Source organism: Plodia interpunctella, chromosome 8 (genome assembly GCF_027563975.2).
Source record: "Plodia interpunctella isolate USDA-ARS_2022_Savannah chromosome 8, ilPloInte3.2, whole genome shotgun sequence".
Classification (NCBI taxonomy): domain Eukaryota; kingdom Metazoa; phylum Arthropoda; class Insecta; order Lepidoptera; family Pyralidae; genus Plodia; species Plodia interpunctella.
In genome coordinates this window covers 8,495,581-8,516,247 of record NC_071301.1, presented here as the reverse complement: position 1 = coordinate 8,516,247, position 20,667 = coordinate 8,495,581, and the positions used below count along the sequence as shown (strand labels likewise).

At 34.3% G+C, this 20,667-nt stretch overlaps 2 protein-coding genes across 2 annotated transcripts; both read left to right on the top strand.

Annotated features, from left to right (window-relative positions):
• The first annotated feature begins 5 nt into the window (after nucleotides 1-5).
• Nucleotides 6-12,838, top strand: LOC128671916 (organic cation transporter protein-like). Its single transcript, XM_053748757.2, has 7 exons — nucleotides 6-354; nucleotides 1,514-1,721; nucleotides 3,384-3,484; nucleotides 3,609-3,760; nucleotides 4,058-4,684; nucleotides 4,834-5,015; nucleotides 12,536-12,838. Exons 1-7 carry the CDS (start codon nucleotides 185-187, stop codon nucleotides 12,692-12,694), a joined length of 1,599 nt encoding a protein of 532 aa, XP_053604732.1. The 5' UTR covers nucleotides 6-184; the 3' UTR covers nucleotides 12,695-12,838.
• Nucleotides 12,839-13,319: 481 nt separating this feature from the next.
• Smyd5 (SET and MYND domain containing, class 5) lies at nucleotides 13,320-18,503 on the top strand. Its single transcript, XM_053748870.1, has 8 exons — nucleotides 13,320-13,490; nucleotides 13,584-13,711; nucleotides 14,107-14,343; nucleotides 14,626-14,863; nucleotides 15,689-15,866; nucleotides 16,053-16,267; nucleotides 16,940-17,116; nucleotides 17,656-18,503. Exons 1-7 carry the CDS (start codon nucleotides 13,452-13,454, stop codon nucleotides 17,057-17,059), a joined length of 1,155 nt encoding a protein of 384 aa, XP_053604845.1. The 5' UTR covers nucleotides 13,320-13,451; the 3' UTR covers nucleotides 17,060-17,116; nucleotides 17,656-18,503.
• The last annotated feature ends 2,164 nt before the right edge of the window (nucleotides 18,504-20,667 follow it).

The following is a 20,667-nucleotide window of genomic DNA, read 5'->3' as shown; positions in this document are numbered from 1 at the left end:
AATCTGGTTTTTGTATCAGTGCGGAAAATAAAGCGTGCGGAGCGCGCGCTACTTTTTGAAATCGCGATTGAGAATATATGTATATAAAAAAGGATAATGTTCGAAAATTAAATATTTAAAACATTATTTTAAAATTTATTAGTTAGTTATTATATTTATTAGTTTTTCTGTACATGAAAATAAAATGACGGTGGTGAACGTTGGACCTAAATCGACTAATAATAAAAATTTTGAAGATGTATTAAAGTTCGGTAGATATCAAATTTTACAATATTTTTTGATGTGTGTACCCGTTGCATTGGTGTCCATGGCTCATGTAAATTATGTGTTTGTAGCTGAAGAAGTTGATCACAGGTAGATTTTTAAAATTTTTGATATCTATTATGAACCATGAGGATTTTAGAGACAACAAAAGGACTAACACTCATGACATCTATACTTAAACAAGTAGATTTATGAATTTTCTATCAGATGTTATTGCGGATCGATCTAAAATATTTATTATTTTATTATCCATCCAATATTATAAATTCGAAAGTTTGTGAATATAATATGTGTTTTTACATATGTTTGTTACTCTTTCACACGAAATCTACTGGGCGGATTGTTATGAAATTTGGTACACGGTTAATAGAATATAGCCTGGATAGGCACACATAGGGTACTTTTATCTCGAGACTCCAATGGGTTCAAAGTCCCGGGGCGCAGCTAGTATTACTATTATATATAAAAAGATCTTTAACAACCCTAAATAATTATTGCCATTGCCATTTTTTTACAAAAATCGAACCAGGCATCAATTTGGAAAACAAGTACTTAGTAGTTCTTAACTGACTACATATAAAATATTATAAGATCTTTAGAAGTAGGTCATTATAATACACTTCACAGGAACTGTAAAAAAAATTAGCATGAATTCTTCAATTTGTATGTTGCTAACTACTATTGCATAATTTTTATAAGTCGTTCAATCGTCGAACTGAAGTTTTCATGAAGATATGTCCTACCTACTTAGAAGATTATGATCAGAAGTTGATGATTTTCATTGAATTGATGAGGTTTATCGATGAATTCATTAGTTCAAGTCAGTTAGGTATACCATTTACGAGTATAATCGACACAACAAATTAGTCGAGACAACAAAATGTTGATCTTAACCAATATTTCTGGAAAATTTCTAGGATCACAGTGTAACAATAAAGGGGTTTAAGTATTGCCAAACATAGAGCGTTGATCCCAATTGATCCCAATCATTATTGGTTGTTGCAAATGGGTCGTCACAGTATTTTTATTTACCAACACTCAACTTAAAATTAGTTTGTTTACCATTACTTGCATTTATCTAATTCCCACGACCTTTCAATTTCATATTTTTGGCAGATTTTGACTTGCTTTTTTTCATAATTTATGAAACTTTACATCAATTTTAGGAAAGTACTTATATTTGAAAATACATGTAATTGTTTGTCTCAAAAAAATTTTCATATGAATTTATCAATGAATGTTGTTCTAGATGTTTAGTGCCAGAATGCGACAGTGCCAATCCTGAGGCCGCTACCCCGTCTTGGTGGCCACCAGGGCTGGACAAGAAATGCTATAAACCTGTGGTAGACCAGGCTGTATACGATAGTAACAACCAAACATGCTCCAAGATAACCTTCGAAAAGACGGAGAACTGCAAAAAATGGGTCTACGAGAGCGATAATTCTATATTTTCATCGGTAAGCAAAAGTTTTTGAGGACCTTGAAGTGATAACTTTTGGGTTTTTGGATATTTATAGCTTTTTCTATATAAGCTACTATTATTATTGCTGTTACTATTATTTATCTTTTGCCTGAGCTAAATACCTACCTATGAGAGATAAAGACCTAAAAAGATTCATTTTTCTTCAATTTGGTTTAAAAAAAATTCGATAAAAATCTATCAACTTATAATTATTTTTCGTATCCACTCAAGGTGGTAAGTAAATTATAACATTAGGTACCTAATTGGTTTTGAAATAAATTATTGACACCATATACTTAATTACATAATTGGTTTATCGTGAGCAAATTATGTCCGGAATCGCAATAAAATCGTATTATATCATCGAGGAAAAAACACTCTTGATCACACATATTGGACTGATGCGATGCGCCGAAAAACCATAGGTACCTAACTGAAAAATTGCGAACAATAATACATCTGAACTGAAATACGAAATTCACGCGAGGAAACTGAGGGAAAACCAGTGATAATGCATCGTCAACTTTCTTAGTACAGACAGAAAAGTTGAATTTGCAATTTTTGTACAAACCAAAGATTGATTTCAAGATTGAAGAGTTTTAAACAACTTGCATCTTCTATTTCATGTGTACCTAATTGTTATTTATTATTTTATTAATGTGAAAACTTCGTATCAGGTTGCACATCAGGTTTATATTGCCATACTAATGCTAAGATAATGTAGACTATAGGTACCCAGCCAACAATTGTAAAATGGGAAATTGTGAATGCTTACATTTTCGCAAATTAGTAAGGTACTATACCTATTTCTTGCGGTTAAAATTATTCCTACCACACTTATTCAAGGTAGTGTTAAAATTTCCATTATTTGTTTAGACAAAACTATAGGCGATGATGCCATAAGTACTTAAGTTACAGGTGATAATGGACAAACGTATTCATTTCATATTTGACCAGATGTATAGAGTTCAGTTCTAATAAAATATATGAGGAAGGTCATAGTTACATAAATTGATGACACTAAACAATGAACCGGATTTTATTCTTGTTTTGCATACCTACTATATTAGGTGGTAAAATATTACCACAGTTATGTATAATACTAAAACAGAGATACGAAACTAAAAAACAAGCCTACAGAATTACGATAGGTATACATCTACTTTTGAATTTTTCGTAGCAGATTTGGATGATACCTATTCCCAAACTAATTTATGTAAACAATGACGATATTTTTTGTTCTCCCGTACTATTTAGCGAATCTCATCAGACTTGGTATGATATGAGTACCTACTGCACATTTTGTGAAAATTGGCTGATGTTCAAAAATACGGGCTATCGTCCTTGTTGGTGTTGGTAGCTGTGACACTGCAAAATCAAACACACGCTCAGCTGACTGGCATATATTTTCCGCCCTAAAATAGGACCACTCCATAACCTCCTCGAGGATTGAAAACGCTCAGGAAACGCGTTCAAATGGGAGAGAGAGGACTGAATTTTGATAAGTCAGTTTTAGGTCAGGTTTAGTTACCGCTAGTAATATTTATTTTAATTTCCTCTATTTCTTGCTATTATTTATGCTCCGTATATGAAGATCTGCCTCAGCGTTGGTCTGATCACAATACTTACTAAGTATATTTCTTCTCTTCTCTATCAGTTGGATCTGGGTTGTCAATCATGGAAAGCTGCCATGGTGGGTTTCGTTCACAACGCAGGCATGATTACGTCCATGCTGACTGTTGGCTGGCTCAGTGACAAGTGAGTTTTTTTATTTTTAACAAGATTTGGGCAAGAACTCGAACTATACTTTGATAATGAGTATCCTGTACCTTGGTCCTGGAGAGGAAAAAGGAAGTAATGTTATTGTATTATTCGATTTCAGATTTGGTAGAAGACCATTGGCCATCTTATGCTCAATCGGTGGCTGTATTGGTCTGCTGAAAATTTTCATGACAAACTACTACGCATATGTCGTCATAGAGTTTTTGGAGTCTGTTCTGGAGTCCGGATTGTATACTGTAGGAGTAGTTCTGAGTAAGTACAAATGTATACCTACCCGTAACCCGTGGGGGCCGAGATACTCTAGTAGGTACTTATATCTGATATACAAAGTCCAAGTAGATTGAAAGATAAAACTATCACACCACCTAACTAAGGTGGGTCAGGTCCTCCACTTACAAGCAATATTTTCCTAATACAAAATTCCCACAGGAACAGTACGAAGACACGAGCAAAAGCTAGTAACTAAGTAGGTATTGGATAAAATTTCAGCTAGAGAAGACATAAATGTTATCAACAAATTTTGACGCATTTTATTTCGTTCTTTTCCAGTGTTAGAAGTTGGCGGAGAAACCAAAAGAATACTGACGACAGTTATATTCTCCTATGCAGTTTACATAGGAGAAATCCTATTCGCCGTGGAGGCAATGTTTCTTAAACACTGGAAGTCACTAACACTGGTCGTTTACACGCCTATGATAGTCTTCATACTGTACTTTCCCATACTTAGAGAAAGCATGAGATGGCAGTTACTTCGGGGCAAAACGAGTGAAGTTAAAGAAACTTTTAAAAAGATAGTTAATATTAATAAAATAAACGTAACACCAGCTGAAATTGATGCCCTCAGCGATGAAGAAATTCGATTGAAGTTTAATGTTACTTTACAAACAGAAAAAGAGAAATTCAAAGAGATAATAGCATCGAAGGAAATAATGAAACGGGTAGGAGTTGCGAGTGCGTGCTTTTTTACGTCAAGTTTTTTGTATTACGGGTTGATGGTGAATTCTGTGTTGCTGCCAGGGAATAAGTACATTAACTTCATGTTGTCATCATTAATAGCTTTCCCGGGAGATTTAATGGCATTATTCGTTTTGGGAAGGTTTGGACGAAGGATGTCATTGCAAGGCGCATATATCTTTACTGCCGTATTTCTTATAGCGCAGACGTATACACCATTATGTAAGTATGTTAGGTACCTACTGATTGACTATTTGTTACACTCTTATTTTTGACTGATTTTAATTTTGTCCTTTCGAGTCATCCGACAAGATGTCAAGTGGCCTGAAACACGTATTACTAGAGACAAACCCTATTTTAAATTGTTCCAGATTTATCCTGGCTTAAGGTATGCCTATTCCTTATGGGCAAGGCTTGTGTAGTGATCTGCTTCACTTCCATTTACACATACGCCTTGGAGCTGTTCCCTACCAGTGTCCGAGGGTCTCTCTTCGGATTTGGGAGCACGATTGCTAGGGTAGGAGGTATGCTGGCACCTTTGACTCCTTTGCTGGTAAGTTATTTTAACCATAATAACCATAATTAAATGAAAATAGAATACAGATCAGTATCCCGCTTCTTGGGTGGAGCCGCGTACCCCTCGTGTGCCTTCCATCTCACGTTTCTTTACGCAACTTTTTATAGATTGAGGTATGGCAATAGTGCATCTCCTCTCTGTATTTGCTTTCTTCATGTTATCATGTATTTTATTTATCACTGACAGGGTACATTATCAGAGAGTCTCGACCGAGTAGCCGTCGCGAAAGCACGTCCCTTTAGCTCCGAACGCAGACAATAGACCGCGCAACCAGATGTTGAAAGTGTTTGCAGATGTTGAAAGTGTTTGTGACCGTACCTATACTCACTTCCAATTTAACCAAATATTTAACAAATCTATTATTAGTCCAAGCGCGTTCGGGTTCACTTAAATTAATAAATATTTAACACAAAAGTGCTATTGGCGATTTTAGAGCGTAGTGAATTAGTTTGAGATTTTAGTGTTACCTAAACATATCATTTATAAGTATCTAAACAAAACAGCTCTAATGCTGAAGACTTCGTAAGTGAACCTGCAGCCTGCCAACACTACACAAGCTGAAAAACACGGGTGAGAGCGTTCCATGTTATAAAATATCCCCCTTCATAAATATATCTTTACCTAGAGCTATATACTTAACCCATAACGTAAACAAACCCTTAGCGTAACAAGTTCTCCAAGTAGCCAACAAAAAAGCAACTATACTTCAAAGAAATAATCTTGTCCCACCGCTTGAATCCTGCAAGGCAGTGCCAAAATCAAATCCAAAATACACATTCGTCTTTACTTATGTATAGATGTACTGCTTTATTTGTTTGCCAGATTAAGTAAAATAAAACATGAACCTGTTCTAGTGTTGTAATTTAATAGTTCAAATATTATATAAAAAAAATAAATAGACAACGCGCGTTCGGATTCACTTAAATACATAAATATTGAATACAAAAAAGTGCTATTGGCGTATTTAGAGCGTGGTGAATTTGTCTGAGTTTTAGAGTTACATGAAATACCAACAAGCCAACAAAAAGCAACTATATTTCAAAGAAATAATCTTGTCCCACTGCTTGAATACTACAAGGTAGTGCCAAAATCAAATCAAAAATACACATTAGTCTTTATTTATGTATATATATATATATTATGTATTGTACTGTTTTACATGTTTCCTAGACTAAGTAAAATAAAATATAACCTGTTTTTTCAAAGAAAACCTCAAAGCTATAAGATAAACAAAATGAAAGAATTCCGGTAGCAAATAAAGGCATCCCAGATAAAATTTAAGACAATTAAAAATATTTAAATCACAACACATAATATACTTCGATAACGAATATAAAACGAAGATAAAAGAGTCTCGTCACGCTTATAACTCATATGGCACCACCAGCAGATATTCCGCCAACATTTGTCTTAAACAACCTAATATTACATACTTATTCTATAACCCAACATTAGAACATACCGATAATTCCAAACAACATTCCTAGGCGGAACTCGCCCTTGCAACAATAAAAAAAAGGCCCAATATAAAAATAAAAGATAAGAAATTAGAAAGACGCCATTGAAACCAGGAAACACAACAAACACAATAGCTAACACGTAGAACAAAAACAAATCCACAGCTGCAAGCCATAAATGAATAACATCGTCTGACTTGACGCAAACCATAAAACAAAGCAATTGATCCCTACAACAAAAAAAGGCATGAAGGTTACAATTTATTACAAAATAGAAAGCTAGCAAAAAATATACCCTATTACGCAAACGACTCTATAGACAAAGGAACCCCGAGCATTATAAACCTTTATTACCTACCTAACAAACTCACCAAGTTGGCACAACCCAGAGATTTACATTTGAAGTTATAATTTAATATTGGCATTAGGTACCACAAACCAAACTTCATAACATATTCAACTAAAACTAATACATTTTTCTCCACAGCTGCTTTAGAAATTAAGCTCTTTTTACAGCATAGAAATATGGAGATATACGCAGACACCATAACCAAAATCCCAGGTAACTGTCTATATAGAGCAATCGCATACCAAATCAACGATCTGTTTGGCATTACATTCGACCATCTAGCAATCCGACGCGACTTAGCTAAGTACGTTGAGGATAATCAACACAACGATAACATACACCAAGCTATTAGGAGTAACCTAAATGACACACTAACAGATCTACAGACTCAAATCAACAAATACCTACAAGCTCAATATAAAGAAGGTACCTGGGGTGGGACTGATATATTGATAGCAGCAGATGAATACTACAGCATCAACGTCAAAATCTTCCAAGGCTATCCGCTAAAAGAAACAATACAATTCAGCCCGAAAAATATGATGACGCAACAGGTGGCATAGGCCTAATATTTAATGGAAATCATTACGACTGCTTCAAGAATCATTTGGGCGCTTCTTCACTAAACCCCACACAAAAGACAGAAAGCTCAGACGAATGCACCCCGGAAGAAATAACTGACGAAACCGGCTACAGACTAATAAGACCGAAGCCTCATTACACAACTATAAAACAAATAGACAACATCAATATCGCTACATGGAACGTAAGAGGCGCGGCGACCTTAAACAAAAAAGCAGACATTGACTCGATACTAGAAGATAAATTGATTCACATTGCATGCCTACAGGAAACCCACTTAAAAACAGGTTCTTACAAATCTAAACACTACCTCTGGTCTCTATGTGAAAACCGAAAAAGGGGATTAGCCATCCTAATCAGAAAAAAATGCGGTCTCACAATAAAATGGACAAAATCAAACACAAACAACATGGCAGCGCTAATCTACCTAGATAACCAAACTACACTATTTATAGTTAATATACGTGTCTCAAACTCAACGTCAGTGGCAACAAATGATTTAGCTAAATTCATACATTATAATACTGGGCGACTTCAATGCACACGTCGGCTACCAAAACCCAAAGACACGGCATAATCCAAAACAAATAGGTAAAAACCTGCATCACAAAACTACAAACAACAACGGTGAAATCATGACAGATCTAATAAGAATGGGAAACCTCCGACTGGACACATCTTTCGGCCGCAATAGTTGTAAAACGACATACAGATCCGGCCGCAATATTTCACAATTCGACCACATTATGACCCAAGCTAAAACTCCACCATCATTTAACTATATAAAAGGCGAATACTTACTACGAATATTAATACGCCACTTTCGGACCATAAAATCATCTGAGGCAATCTAAGACCTTTAAATAGAAATACCAACAAGACCCACCAATTTAATACTCAAACAACAACACCCAAAAACAAGGAGCTAAACACATTTAAATATAAATCGCTAGATTATGAACTACTTCAAAGTAAAGGCACAAAAGAAAGATACCAAACGGAAGTAATTGAACTTTTAAACAAAAGACAGCAGAACAAAATCAAAGCCAATCTTTCCTGGGAAGAAATAACAGGAACTATAAAAACAGCAGCCATGAACATCCTGAAATTTTATCGGAAATATTCCAGAGATATACAGGTTAGCTCAAACAAAACTACAAAAAGCAAAATGCTTGAAAAACTAGCGGCCCTCTGACCCAATCCACCAAAAAATCCTGAAAGAGTGCAGATATCACCTACAAGCAATAGAGGTCGCCGAGGAACAAGAAAAATATCGTGCATTCTTCAGTGACCTATCAACTAGACACCCCTCAGTAAGAATGAAATTCACATGCGAATTCTATAGAAATCATAAGCAAACAGAAAGACGCCGACTAAAGCAGACTTTTATTTCTATGTCTAAATGGGAACAAGTACTGGCAAAAACAGAAGGACAAATCATAGAAGAATTGACAGGCGAAAACGCAAAAAAAGAACTAGGCGCGGAACCTACACTATAAGAAATCGAAGGAATAATAAAAAAAAATGCGCAATAAAATAGCCCCGGGAATAGACCAAGTCGTAACAGAATGATACAAAGCCAACCCAGAAGAGCTAAATTTAGAAATTCTAAACCACATTCGAACTGCATGAAAAAAAAAATATATCATACTGCCATCCTCATGGACTCAGTCGATTCAAGTGCCACTCCCTAAAAAAACTAACCCGAAACAGGTAAATAACTACAGACGTATATCAATATGTAGTAAGGGATACAGAATTTATGCAAACTTTTTACTAAAACGACTGGACGAAACAATTGAAACAATAGACAACTACCAAGCCGCCTTTCTAAGTAATCGCTCCACGGATGACCACATGTTCACCTTACGTCGAATATTGGATGAAGAATGGAAAGCGGGTGAAAAAACTTTTGTTCTTTTGATCGACATAGAAGCAGCATTTGACACCGTGGATCACTCAGCCTCAGAGATATAATCGCGTCTAGAACAAATAAATCCATGACAAATCGAATCATAAAAGCTACTTTGAATGAATCTACATGCATTAAATGGTTCGGACAACAAACCAAATGGATAAAAAAAGGTAAGGGTGTCAAACAAGGCTGTCCCATATCACCAAGACTCTGAACAATAGTTATGGACGACGTCTTCAAAACACTAGCGGAAGAACTACCTTATATAAAAATTAATCAAGATGACAAAATTCAACTACCAATTATTCTAGCCTTCGCGGACGACGTAATCATAACATCAAACGATATTCAACAATTAAACGAAATTTTTGTAAAGGCCACAAGTCTATTAAAGTCAGTAGGTCTTACAGTAAACGATACAAAAACGAAATTACTAGTTCGCGACCCACTAAACATAAATAACAGGAACTTTTTTGTACTGGGAGAAACTACTTTATCTCCCGTTAAAGAAATTAGGTATCTAGGGACCTATATCTCACCTGTACTGAACAGGAATGGTACAGTAAATGCCCGCTGCAAACAAGCGATCAAAAATTCGAAGACTCTACAAAAATTTATTTAAGAGGTCCCGCATGCAAGGGAAAACAATAAAACTTCTTTACAAAATGGTGATAGAACCAACTATGACCTACGGCCTCAAATGCACAGCACTAACAAAAGCGAATCGCTCAAAACTTAGAAGATACGAAAGAATGATTTTACGCGACATGCTAGACAATGCAGGCCACGCACATATGTACAGCAAGATACACGACATTCTGGATGGAAAAACTATTACAAAAAGAATCAAATGCCTTCGAATGTGTTACTATGGACACATACTACGACGCAGAGACCCACATCTACTACACGCTGCATACAAACATGAAGCAAAAAATCGTAAAATAGGTCGACCTATTTATACCTGGAAAAATTCCCTACAACAGGACATGGAATACTATAAGAAAAGCCCTTCAGAGTGGATAGAGCTCGCAACAGACAAGAAAGAACTCATTTCAGCGGCTAGAGAAATATACAAAATGGACGAAACGGACAGCGAAATAGAAAACGACGAAACCGTCACCAACACACACAACGAAGTCAGCGAGGAAAACGAAACACACCAACGCTCTCCTCCATCGAATAACCCGTCCTCCTAAATTCCAATATTGGCTACAGGCTGCATAGTCGGTTGATTGTGGTCGACCGGTTGCGGCTAGTCGACCGTCCTCTCCCATCCCAGAGCGTGTCACTCCTTATAAAACCGTGCCCCCTGGTGTGGGGTCGTGGGTCTGGGCTTGTGCGACGCCACCGCTTCCACCCAGCAAGGTAGCGGTCGCTGGGAGGCCAGCTAGGGAACGTCCTCTGATACCTCGTATTGACAGCAAAAGTAAGCGAGCTCGACGCTGTTTTGTTGGCAAGGTGAAGCATGTAGACGAAGGACGTATATTCCAGCAAACGTGACTTTGATGGATGGAAGCAGCGTCGCATAGGTACGGCCAACGGCCTGTATTCGGTTCGTCCGTTTCAGCTTCGAGCTGGCTGGGTGTGGTGCATATGTTCATGTTCATGTTCATGTTCACTGACAGGGTACATTATCAGGTTTATATTACTTACTCGTTCCATATTAGATGTTATAATTTTTTTATGTCCTAAAGTTAATTTTATTCATAAAATGTTGACCACTTTTCTGACTTAAATACATATTTAAGTCAGAAAAGTGGTAAAACCACATGGTTTTATTACCAATTTTATTAGTTTTTAAACGGAGCATCACGATAAATCGTGTGTTTTACTGTATAAAAAAAACTAGAACGTTTTACACAATAATAAAGTTTACTGCATCGAATTAAAAGTTAGACAATGTAATTCACGCAAACATTTGATTAACTATTCTGTCACGATTATTCACGACTAGCTGATGCCCGCGACTTCGTTCGTGTGGCCGAACAATTTTTGGTAAGTAGTCAAAATTAAGAAATTTTTACCTATATACTACTTACATTGGGGGTCTTTCCTTCGGGCGCTGATTCTCTATGAATTCATATGTGCCAGATCTTCGATGTTTTAAACATTAATAAACACAATGTTATGAAAATAAATTTAACTGTACAGACAAAGCGTAACGATACCTATACAGAAGATGCTCATCAGACTTAAAGACGTTTATAAAGGCCTCTTTTCTTTATTTCCTATAGTTTAGCTGGACCATTATTGACTCTTCTTCAAGTGTTCAAGATCTTCGATTTTTATACTTCAACAGAACATGCTTGTCAGACTGAAAAACTTTTGTTAGCGTCATCTATATTTTTTATAGTTTAGCTCGACCATCATGAGTCTGCTTTAGGTGTTCCAGATTTTAGATATTTATACCTCAACAATAAATGCTCATCAGACTACTAACAACTTTTGTTAAGCCGTCATTTCTATTATTTCGACAACCTCGGTGGCGCAGTGGTAAGGTTCTTGCCACTGAACCGAGAGGTCCCGGGTTCGATCCCCGGTCGGGTCATAATGGAAAATGATATTTTTCTGATTGGCCCGGGTCTTGGATGTTTATTTATAAATATAGTATCGTTGAGTTAGTATCCCATAATACAAGTCTCGAACTTACTTTGGGGCTAGCTCAATCTGTGTGATTCGTCTCAATATATTTATTTATTTATTTATTATTTATTTCCTATAGTTTAGCTGGACCATCATGGGTCTGCATCAAATGTTCAAAATCTTCAATTTTTATACTTAATATAATTTTCAAGATAAAAAGCTGAAAATTGGTAAATATGCTATTCATCATTTTTCTTTAGGAATGACCGAGATTTTACTATGAAATTACCGCGGGCGAAGACATGGGCAAAAGCTAGTACCCTATATGTCGCCTGGGCAACATATAGGGTACTAGCTTTAGGCTTAATAGCTAAAAACAAGAATAACTAATAATAAGTTATATAACAGCAATAACTAATAACATAAAATATAATTCATTCCAATCCGTCCAGTAGTTCCGGAGATTAGCGGTACAAACAAACAATCACTTTACTTTTTTTTCTATTATTTTATTTTGTATTGATAACCTGTGAAATATCGATATTCACGAACTACACTATAATATCGATAAAATTACCTACTAAAATAACAGTATTTTAATTTACAGGCCACCAAGTTAAGTGAAATGCCTTCTATCTTGTTCGCGGCTACAGCAATCATATCAGCTTCTCTGCTGATCATCACGCCTGAGACGAAGAATTTGCCCATGTTTGACACTATTGTCCAAGTGGAGGCTCACAAACATAAAACTATTACGCATTTATAGATACGCATCTATAGATTTAGATAATTTGGGGCTAGTTAATTTATGAAAATTTGTATAAAACCTTAATAGAATCTCTTTTATACATAGGCATAAAGTATTATTGTGATATTTGCATTGAATGTAATAAATATAAATAATTTGTATTAAAATGTTTATTTAAAAAATAATTGTTTTCTTTTTTCCACAAGATCAAGGCACATTGATTTTCTTGGATATCCATATTGGTTGGAAATTAACTACTTAAGTCTGCATTTCGAATTAAAATTTGGGAAATTTACACTTCAGATGAGAAATGAAACATGATATAAAAATAAACGTAACGATGATATTTAGGATTTATAGTCATAATGGAAGATAAATTAACATTCCTGAAAGGAATTAAGTACATGCTTCTAGCACAATTATGTTCTTTATGGGCTCTAGCTGAAGACTACTAAGTATGTAGGTTTATGTTGACAGGAGATAGGTTTTGATCTAAGATATAGACGAGTTTGCTGAGATTTATTTATTGAAAGGTATTTTAAATAATTATTGTGAGGGCGCCACCTAAGTCAATAAATTAAAAAAGTCAGATTTTACGGTACAACCGATTGACATTATTGACATTGACATCATATTTGATTTGACAGCCAGCCTTCCAAACCAAACTACCCTAACCTCAAAGTTGCACAAATTGTTTTCTATATTTTCTTGAAAGAAATCAATCTTATTTTATTGTTTCTTTTTGTATTAGAGAAATAACTTTAATTAAAGTGAAATGGCCGGCTATGAAATACGTCCCTCGAGCAGTAAGAAAGTAAGCAGTATTATTATTTACTTTTCGTTCGTTTCTATAATTATAATGGTAAAACCAATAAGATAATTAGTTATTATATTTATATAATTTCAGGGGAAAGGCTTGTTTGCAACAAAGCAGTACAATCAGGGAGACGTTATTTTGGAGGAAGATCCCTTGGTTTCATGTCAATTCGCTTGGAATGCTGCATATAGATATTTAGCTTGTGATCATTGCATGAGGCAAGTAAACAAAAATAGTCGCGAATTTTGTTAATTATCATGGAATTCGTATGTACTCCACGAAGTACTTATTAAATCCATTGTTCTTATTGACATTAAAATTTTTAAAAACTTGACATTTAAAAACTTGTTCTTGACTTGTTACTTTGTGAAAAGTATTAGATACCTACTTATACCATTGATTCTTACTCTATTTTATATTTTGATTTTAACATAGTAATATGGAATCCTTAGAGTGCCAAAAGTAAGAAAAAAGTATCATTATTCGCCGATTCCATTGAGGAATCACACCCCTAGATTGAATTTTGACAGTATGGACTGATTTTATTAATCTAATTTTATTTAATTTGGCAAATTGTAAAGTAACTTCCAATTTATTGTATTGTATTTTTCAGACCATTAGAAACACCCGAACAAAATGTAAGACGCCTATCATGCAAACCAGACATAGTACTTCCACATTCTAACTGCTATGAGACAAACTTGGAGAATGTAACAACATGCGACCAGTGTGGAGTATTGTATTGCTGTGAGAGCTGCAAACAGCAGGCCTATGTGACATACCACAGGTTACTGTGTCATGATATTAGCGATGTGCAGCATCCGGTTATGGTGCTTTTGGAGGCTTGGAAGTAAGTAACTACTCACTCTTTTGTTACATTTGAGGCTTGAATGCCACAAATCCCAAGGCCAGCAAAAAAAAATTAACCTTAAAATTTTGAAGATTCAGCTGTGATTGTACAACAGGCCACCTACTAGATGTCAACCCACCTTGGGAATGCTGTTATTATCTATCAGCTGCCAAGGCTGTATGTCCCCAATCCCAATATCAAGTCTAGCTTCCAAATGTATACCTTCATATTACTTGGATGTGTAATGTAATTGTTAATTTATTGCATGAATTCATATTTTAGACAAATGCACTACCCACCAGAAACAACAAGCATAATGCTACTGGTCAGGATACTGGCCTTCATAGAACAAAGTTCGGATCCGGCTGCAGCAGCTGCTAAAATCAAGCAGTTCTGTCATAGAACTGTGAATGAAGATGCGGAGTTAGTTCACAAGCTGCTCGGTGAACAGTTCTCAGACCAGCTTGGCACATTGAGGGAACTGACAAGCAATGTCATCAGTGGAGACCATGCCCAAGAGGTATATTTATTTGCTAAAAGTTTGTTTTTTTAATTTATAATAAAATTTTTTAGTAATTAATTTGTTTCAAAAAAGTAAATCTATCAATGGATAGTCAATTTATAAACAAAAAAGAACTCCATGTGGAAAATATGATACCCTACACTATACTATTGTTATCAGGTTCAGATTAAATAAATACCACCAAAGTCTACTCACCAATATTTATTCTCAATTATCATCACATATACTTTAATCATTTTTACTCAACAGCGTCAGTCCTCATTCGAACAACGCACAACCGAGAGTGCCGCTCTGCGCACGTGTTGCCCCTATTATAACCTTCCTCCTCCCTTACAATTGGAATGCTTACGGTTAACAAGTAAGCACGTGCGCATGAGTCAAAATACAAGTATTTATTATATAATCAGATAATATAATCAAATTTAATCAATACATTATAACACAAATTCTAAAATATTTAATATTTTCGTATCTTATGACTGGTTTAAATAATCATAACTAAAACGATAATTCAAAAGAACAACATCATAAAATAAATGCATCAATATATTTAATTCAAATTCATGTATATAACTGGTAGTTTATTTATGTTATATATGTAAGAAAAGCTAACACTACACTGTCACTATACTGTGCGTAGCCATGCACTTGGCCGATTATTTTAAATACAAATGGTTGAAAAAAATGCCCATTTTTATTTATGTGGTTCCAGCGAAGAGATTTTTATTTTTTTGAAAGCAATAAAAACAACATGTAAATGATTTATTTTGTCTTTCTTAGTACTGATTCATAACTCATAATAATTGTTATTGACACTTCCAGTTCCTAACTCCAGAAGGCTTCTGTTCGCTAATGGCTCTGATCGGCACCAATGGGCAAGGCATCGGCACAAGTCCGCTGGCCATGTGGGTAAACAATGTACTCGAGCTGACCATGTCTGACGACGAGAGGCAGCAACTGGATCTGTTTATTGATAAACTGTACCAGTATGTTGAGGAAGGTGAGTGGATTTATCAACTTGTGCACAATTAAATTTCGCTTTTCGTTTGGAAAGCGATACAGAATATATATATATATTTATATATATATATATATATATATATTTTATTCAGTTAATTGTGTTAGTCCATCAATTTATACTAGCTTCTATATTATAACAGATAAAAATGACAATCTGTTTTCACAGAATCGGGCACATTTCTGAACACCGAAGGTTCTGGTCTGTACCAGCTCCAAAGCGCCAGCAACCACAGCTGCGAACCGAACGCAGAGTCCTCATTCCCGTACGGCAACCATCGCATACAACTGAAGGCCTTGAAACCCATCATGCCCGGAGAGGAAATATGTATTAGCTATTTGGATGAGTGCGCCCTTCAAAGGTCCAGACATTCGAGGCAAAAGGTACATCTCTATGACTTGATTTTTTAAAGTAAAATTTACTTATAATAGTGAACTTAATTCTAAAATCATTCTCTCCCAGCTAATCATTATTTATGTTATCATTAATTTTCATTATGTTTTCGTTAATGTTTGTTAACAAATAAACATTGTTGTATGAAAATAAATACAATTAATACAAGAAAAATACATGTACAACGCCGCGGGCGGACTTATCCTATTTTTATGTTTTCGTATATGTTTGACTAGCTGCGCCCCGGGGCTTCGCTCCCGTGGGAATCTTGAGATAAAAAGTATCCTATGTATATGTTTCAGGTTATAGGCTGCCCGTGTACCAAATTTCATAACAATCCGTCGAGTAGATTTTGTGTGAAAGAGTAACAAACATACACACCACTTTCGCATTTATAACATTAGTAGGATGTGAATGAAGTTTTTCACTAACTTCGTTTCGTCTTGTCACTTCTCAAGCTAACTGTACCAAGCTACTAACTGACAAATCAAATTATGTGTCTATTTCAGACTATGATTTTAACTGAAAAGTCATGATCATCAACTGTCATTTCAACGTTGCACTTGCACGTCCCACTGCTGGGGCACTGGCCTTCCTTTCGGATGGATAAGGAGTTTGGGCCATGAAATTTTTTTTAAATTGCAATCTCTAATTGTTTACAGGAACTGGCCCAAAACTATCTGTTTGTCTGCTGGTGCGATCGCTGCAACTCCCAAGCGTCTCAACCTGACTGCACCAGCGAAGAGGACATGAGCGATGTAGAAGTGGATGCGGACGACTGATGTTCCAACTTGCTGGCTTTCTGCCTGCTCGGGATATAGCGGGCGAAGCCACGAGCGGTGAGTTGTATGTTCACTTTGCCAACGGGGACATTGTGCAACTGGACAGAGAAAACTGTATGTATTTCGTTTCGCTCATACAAGAAAGAGATATCAGTATTAGAAATACACGAGAAGAAACGGGACGGTGCGCCAATATCTTTAGGCTCATCGTGTGCATAGTTTTACAACGCCAAATCAGTCGCTTTGTATGAGATGGGCCGGGAAGTTGTATGGAAATGTTATATCTCAATTGACTACGCTTTCGGTTATTCATCCGTTTTCTTTGATCATATATATTAGAATACCTATATTGTTAACTAGATTTTGCCCGGGGCTTTGCTTCCGTGAATGAGAATTTTTAAATAAAATATAGCCTATAGCAATCTTGGATAATGTACCTTTCTAATTTTGAAAAAAAATTTGAAATCGGTTCTGTAATTTCGGAGATTAGCCGCCTCAAACATACAAACTCACAAACGCTTACCTCTTATAATAATAGTATAGATAGTGACGACGGTTAGCTATATGCTATAGCATATCATACTGTTTCTTTGCAGGTTTGGAATTTCGAGTGTGAAGACATACTGGATTTATTGCAAGGAAAATGTCTATATATTTAGATTTGTTTATTAAGGTAAAAGACGAAATGTTTTCTATACATAATATTTCTGGAAAATATTGAGGGTCGATAAAGCCTCTTCGTTTCACAGTAAAAATTTGGTAAGTTCATTTGTCACACACGGCGTTTGGGAAACAATTGTACATAAACAAATCAGTAGTATATTTCTAAAATTTGACAGTTTAAAGCACTTGTATATTCTGTTGACAAAATATATATAAGCTAATAATTTTAAATAAAATACATTTTGGTGATATTTATTTTTTGGCGCAATTGTATTTTATATAAGTAAATTAGTGTGTATTACGTAAGTGTATTACACAAAGCAACCAAATGTATTTACCTTGCATTCAGAAGCTAAGCTGTTAAGTTTAATAATATCGTTAGTTTGTTATGAAAAAAAAAATCTTAAAATTAAAGACACGACATTCACAATTTTAATTAAAAATGTGAATATATGAGATTTTAAGTTTAATATTATTAAGGTATCCATATATAATATTGTTAGTAGAAATGGTAGATTCGATGATTGTAATAGCAATAATGTGTTATATGTAAGTGGTTCCGTACATGGCCTAATTGAAAGTATTATCAATTTATCGAATGGTTTCTTAGATCTCTTAGAATCACTTCTAGGACCAATTTATAGTAAAGATTTAGCAACATTCAACTGTTAGATTTAGTGGTAGCAGTCAAGTGTGTCTACTTACTATATGAATATGATAAAGAAATAGTTTATTCTATGTTTATACAAAGTAAAGAAGAAATGACAGAAAAAAAAATAAATTGGTGTTAAAAGAAAAAGCTAAGCCTACATGTTATATTTAGAACAAGTTTGGATAATTATGGTATATGACAACTATTACTAGGAAGCGAAGTTTTGAGTAATTGAGTATTGAATAAATGTAGAAAAAATAAACATATTTGAAAAAGGTTATTTATCTCGCCGATTTTATAATTTAAAAATTAAGCATGCTTGTTTGTTAAGAATCTTTCCTGACAATAAATAAAAATTAATTTACTTGAAAGTAGGTATATTTTATTAAGTAATATGTATTGTCTGGCACTAGCATTCAGTTTGAAGCAAACAACGAATATTAATAACATGTTATCATTAAATTACTTTTTAAATTTTGAAGTAATTAATTAAAATAAATGTAATTACATTTTCGGTGACATTGGCTGGTCCAATTCTGTCTTTAGTAAATAACGAATTATCACACAAGTCTATATTAACAATATAGGTATATTATTAATATTGGTATAAACTTATTGACGGTTTATATAACAAAAATATAGAATTAAATAGACATACATCTGAATAGTTGCCACAAGTAAGCTATTTTTATTAAAGTTAAAATTGCAAATGCACGTAATCAATACATATTTGATTAATTAAGGAAACATGGTATGTTTATGTACACGAAGATGTGGTATCCATTTAAATTAATGTGCTTTTAAAAATATTAAATAAATATCCAGCGAATTGATATTTTAATCTATAAATTTATATATCTTGCGATGGTAATTAAAACATTATATTTAGTCCGCAGTTGTGAAATGGTAGATGGCAAAGATGCACAGCACTTATAGAATTACAAAAATTTGTAAAAATAAAAAAAAAACAGTTTTGTTTAGATATTATAGACTGTTTAGATATTTCGATGTAGTACAAATTAAATCACTAATTTCTTATATAATATTTTAAATTGGATTAAGATATTTTTTTGAAATGAATAGTTATAAAAAACAAAAATGTACCTAGGTAAATAAGTATTATTACATTCAGCCAGGGTTCAAGGGATGTGCCAAATATTGAAAAATAATCACTTTGCTTACAATATACAAATATGGCGTCAATTAAACTAATGTGGCATCAATTATATTATTGGCCTACTAATAATAAATAAACGATTGTAGATTAAGTAATGTTTCTATAGCAACACTAGCCCAAGTTATGCCTATATTATTGCTTTGCTTGAAATTCTAAGATCTAAGATATATTTTAAATATACATACCTAATGGACGTCACAGTATACATCAGTTATTCGTTTCATTTACTTCATTATATATAAATGTCATATTTCAGCCGCGTAGTTGTCTTTTACGTGTATAATTTTGTTGTTAACGAAAATCTAAACGTGGAACCTTACAAACATTCAGACATACTTATTTTATACATTTATATATTTGTTCTTGTACCGATATCCACGTTGAAACACATTGTTAATGTTTGTATCTAATATAAAGATGTTCTACAGCATTTGTTAAGAGAAGTAATAAATTATTTCCAATTTTTTTTTTTTTAAATTCCTAGTATGTTTATGCCACTTGGTGTGTCACTTTTATGTCAAGAAAAGTTTTTATTAAAATTTTTTGTTGCAACTTTATGAATTTACTCAACGAATGACGAATGAATTAATATAATTTCAGAAATTAGAAGTGATCTGTTTGGTCCTATTCATCATTTTGTAATTTATCTTATTCGGTGAGCTGGAAAACAAAATTCTAATGAAGAGCGTCTCAAACTTCACGGATTTTACGAAACATAGACTTTGTCTCTCATCGGTGTACTACTCCTTAAAAATTTAAATGTCATATTTATTAGTATTTTTTAATAACTCAAAAGCGATTAAAAATCATTTGCTAGCTTCTATTTGAATATTTCAGTATGGACGGGGATTTATAAATCCATTGGTAAGTAAGTAGGTTTGTTATCTCTTCACGTTTTATCTGATCAACCAATCTTGTAATTTCGTATATGAGGTTACATACAATAGGTACATGAGGTTTGAAGTAGGGAAAAGGACAAAGGGTACTTTTCCCATTAAATTCACGTGGGCGGAGTTGCAGGCGAATTCTAGTTATGTAAATATGTACGTAGTGAGATTTTTAAGTGTAAAACTGATTTGTATTTACTTGCGTCCAGTCTATGAGAGACTAAAGTCT

Coding starts and splice junctions, on each gene's coding strand:
- LOC128671916 (XM_053748757.2), top strand. CDS start 185: ATGACGGTGGTGAACGTTGGACCTAAATCGACTAATAATAAAAATTTT. Junction 355..1,513: donor GCTGAAGAAGTTGATCACAG/GTAGATTTTTAA, acceptor ATGTTGTTCTAG/ATGTTTAGTGCCAGAATGCG. Junction 3,485..3,608: donor GTTGGCTGGCTCAGTGACAA/GTGAGTTTTTTT, acceptor ATTCGATTTCAG/ATTTGGTAGAAGACCATTGG.
- Smyd5 (XM_053748870.1), top strand. CDS start 13,452: ATGGCCGGCTATGAAATACGTCCCTCGAGCAGTAAGAAA. Junction 13,491..13,583: donor GTCCCTCGAGCAGTAAGAAA/GTAAGCAGTATT, acceptor ATATAATTTCAG/GGGAAAGGCTTGTTTGCAAC. Junction 13,712..14,106: donor GCTTGTGATCATTGCATGAG/GCAAGTAAACAA, acceptor TGTATTTTTCAG/ACCATTAGAAACACCCGAAC.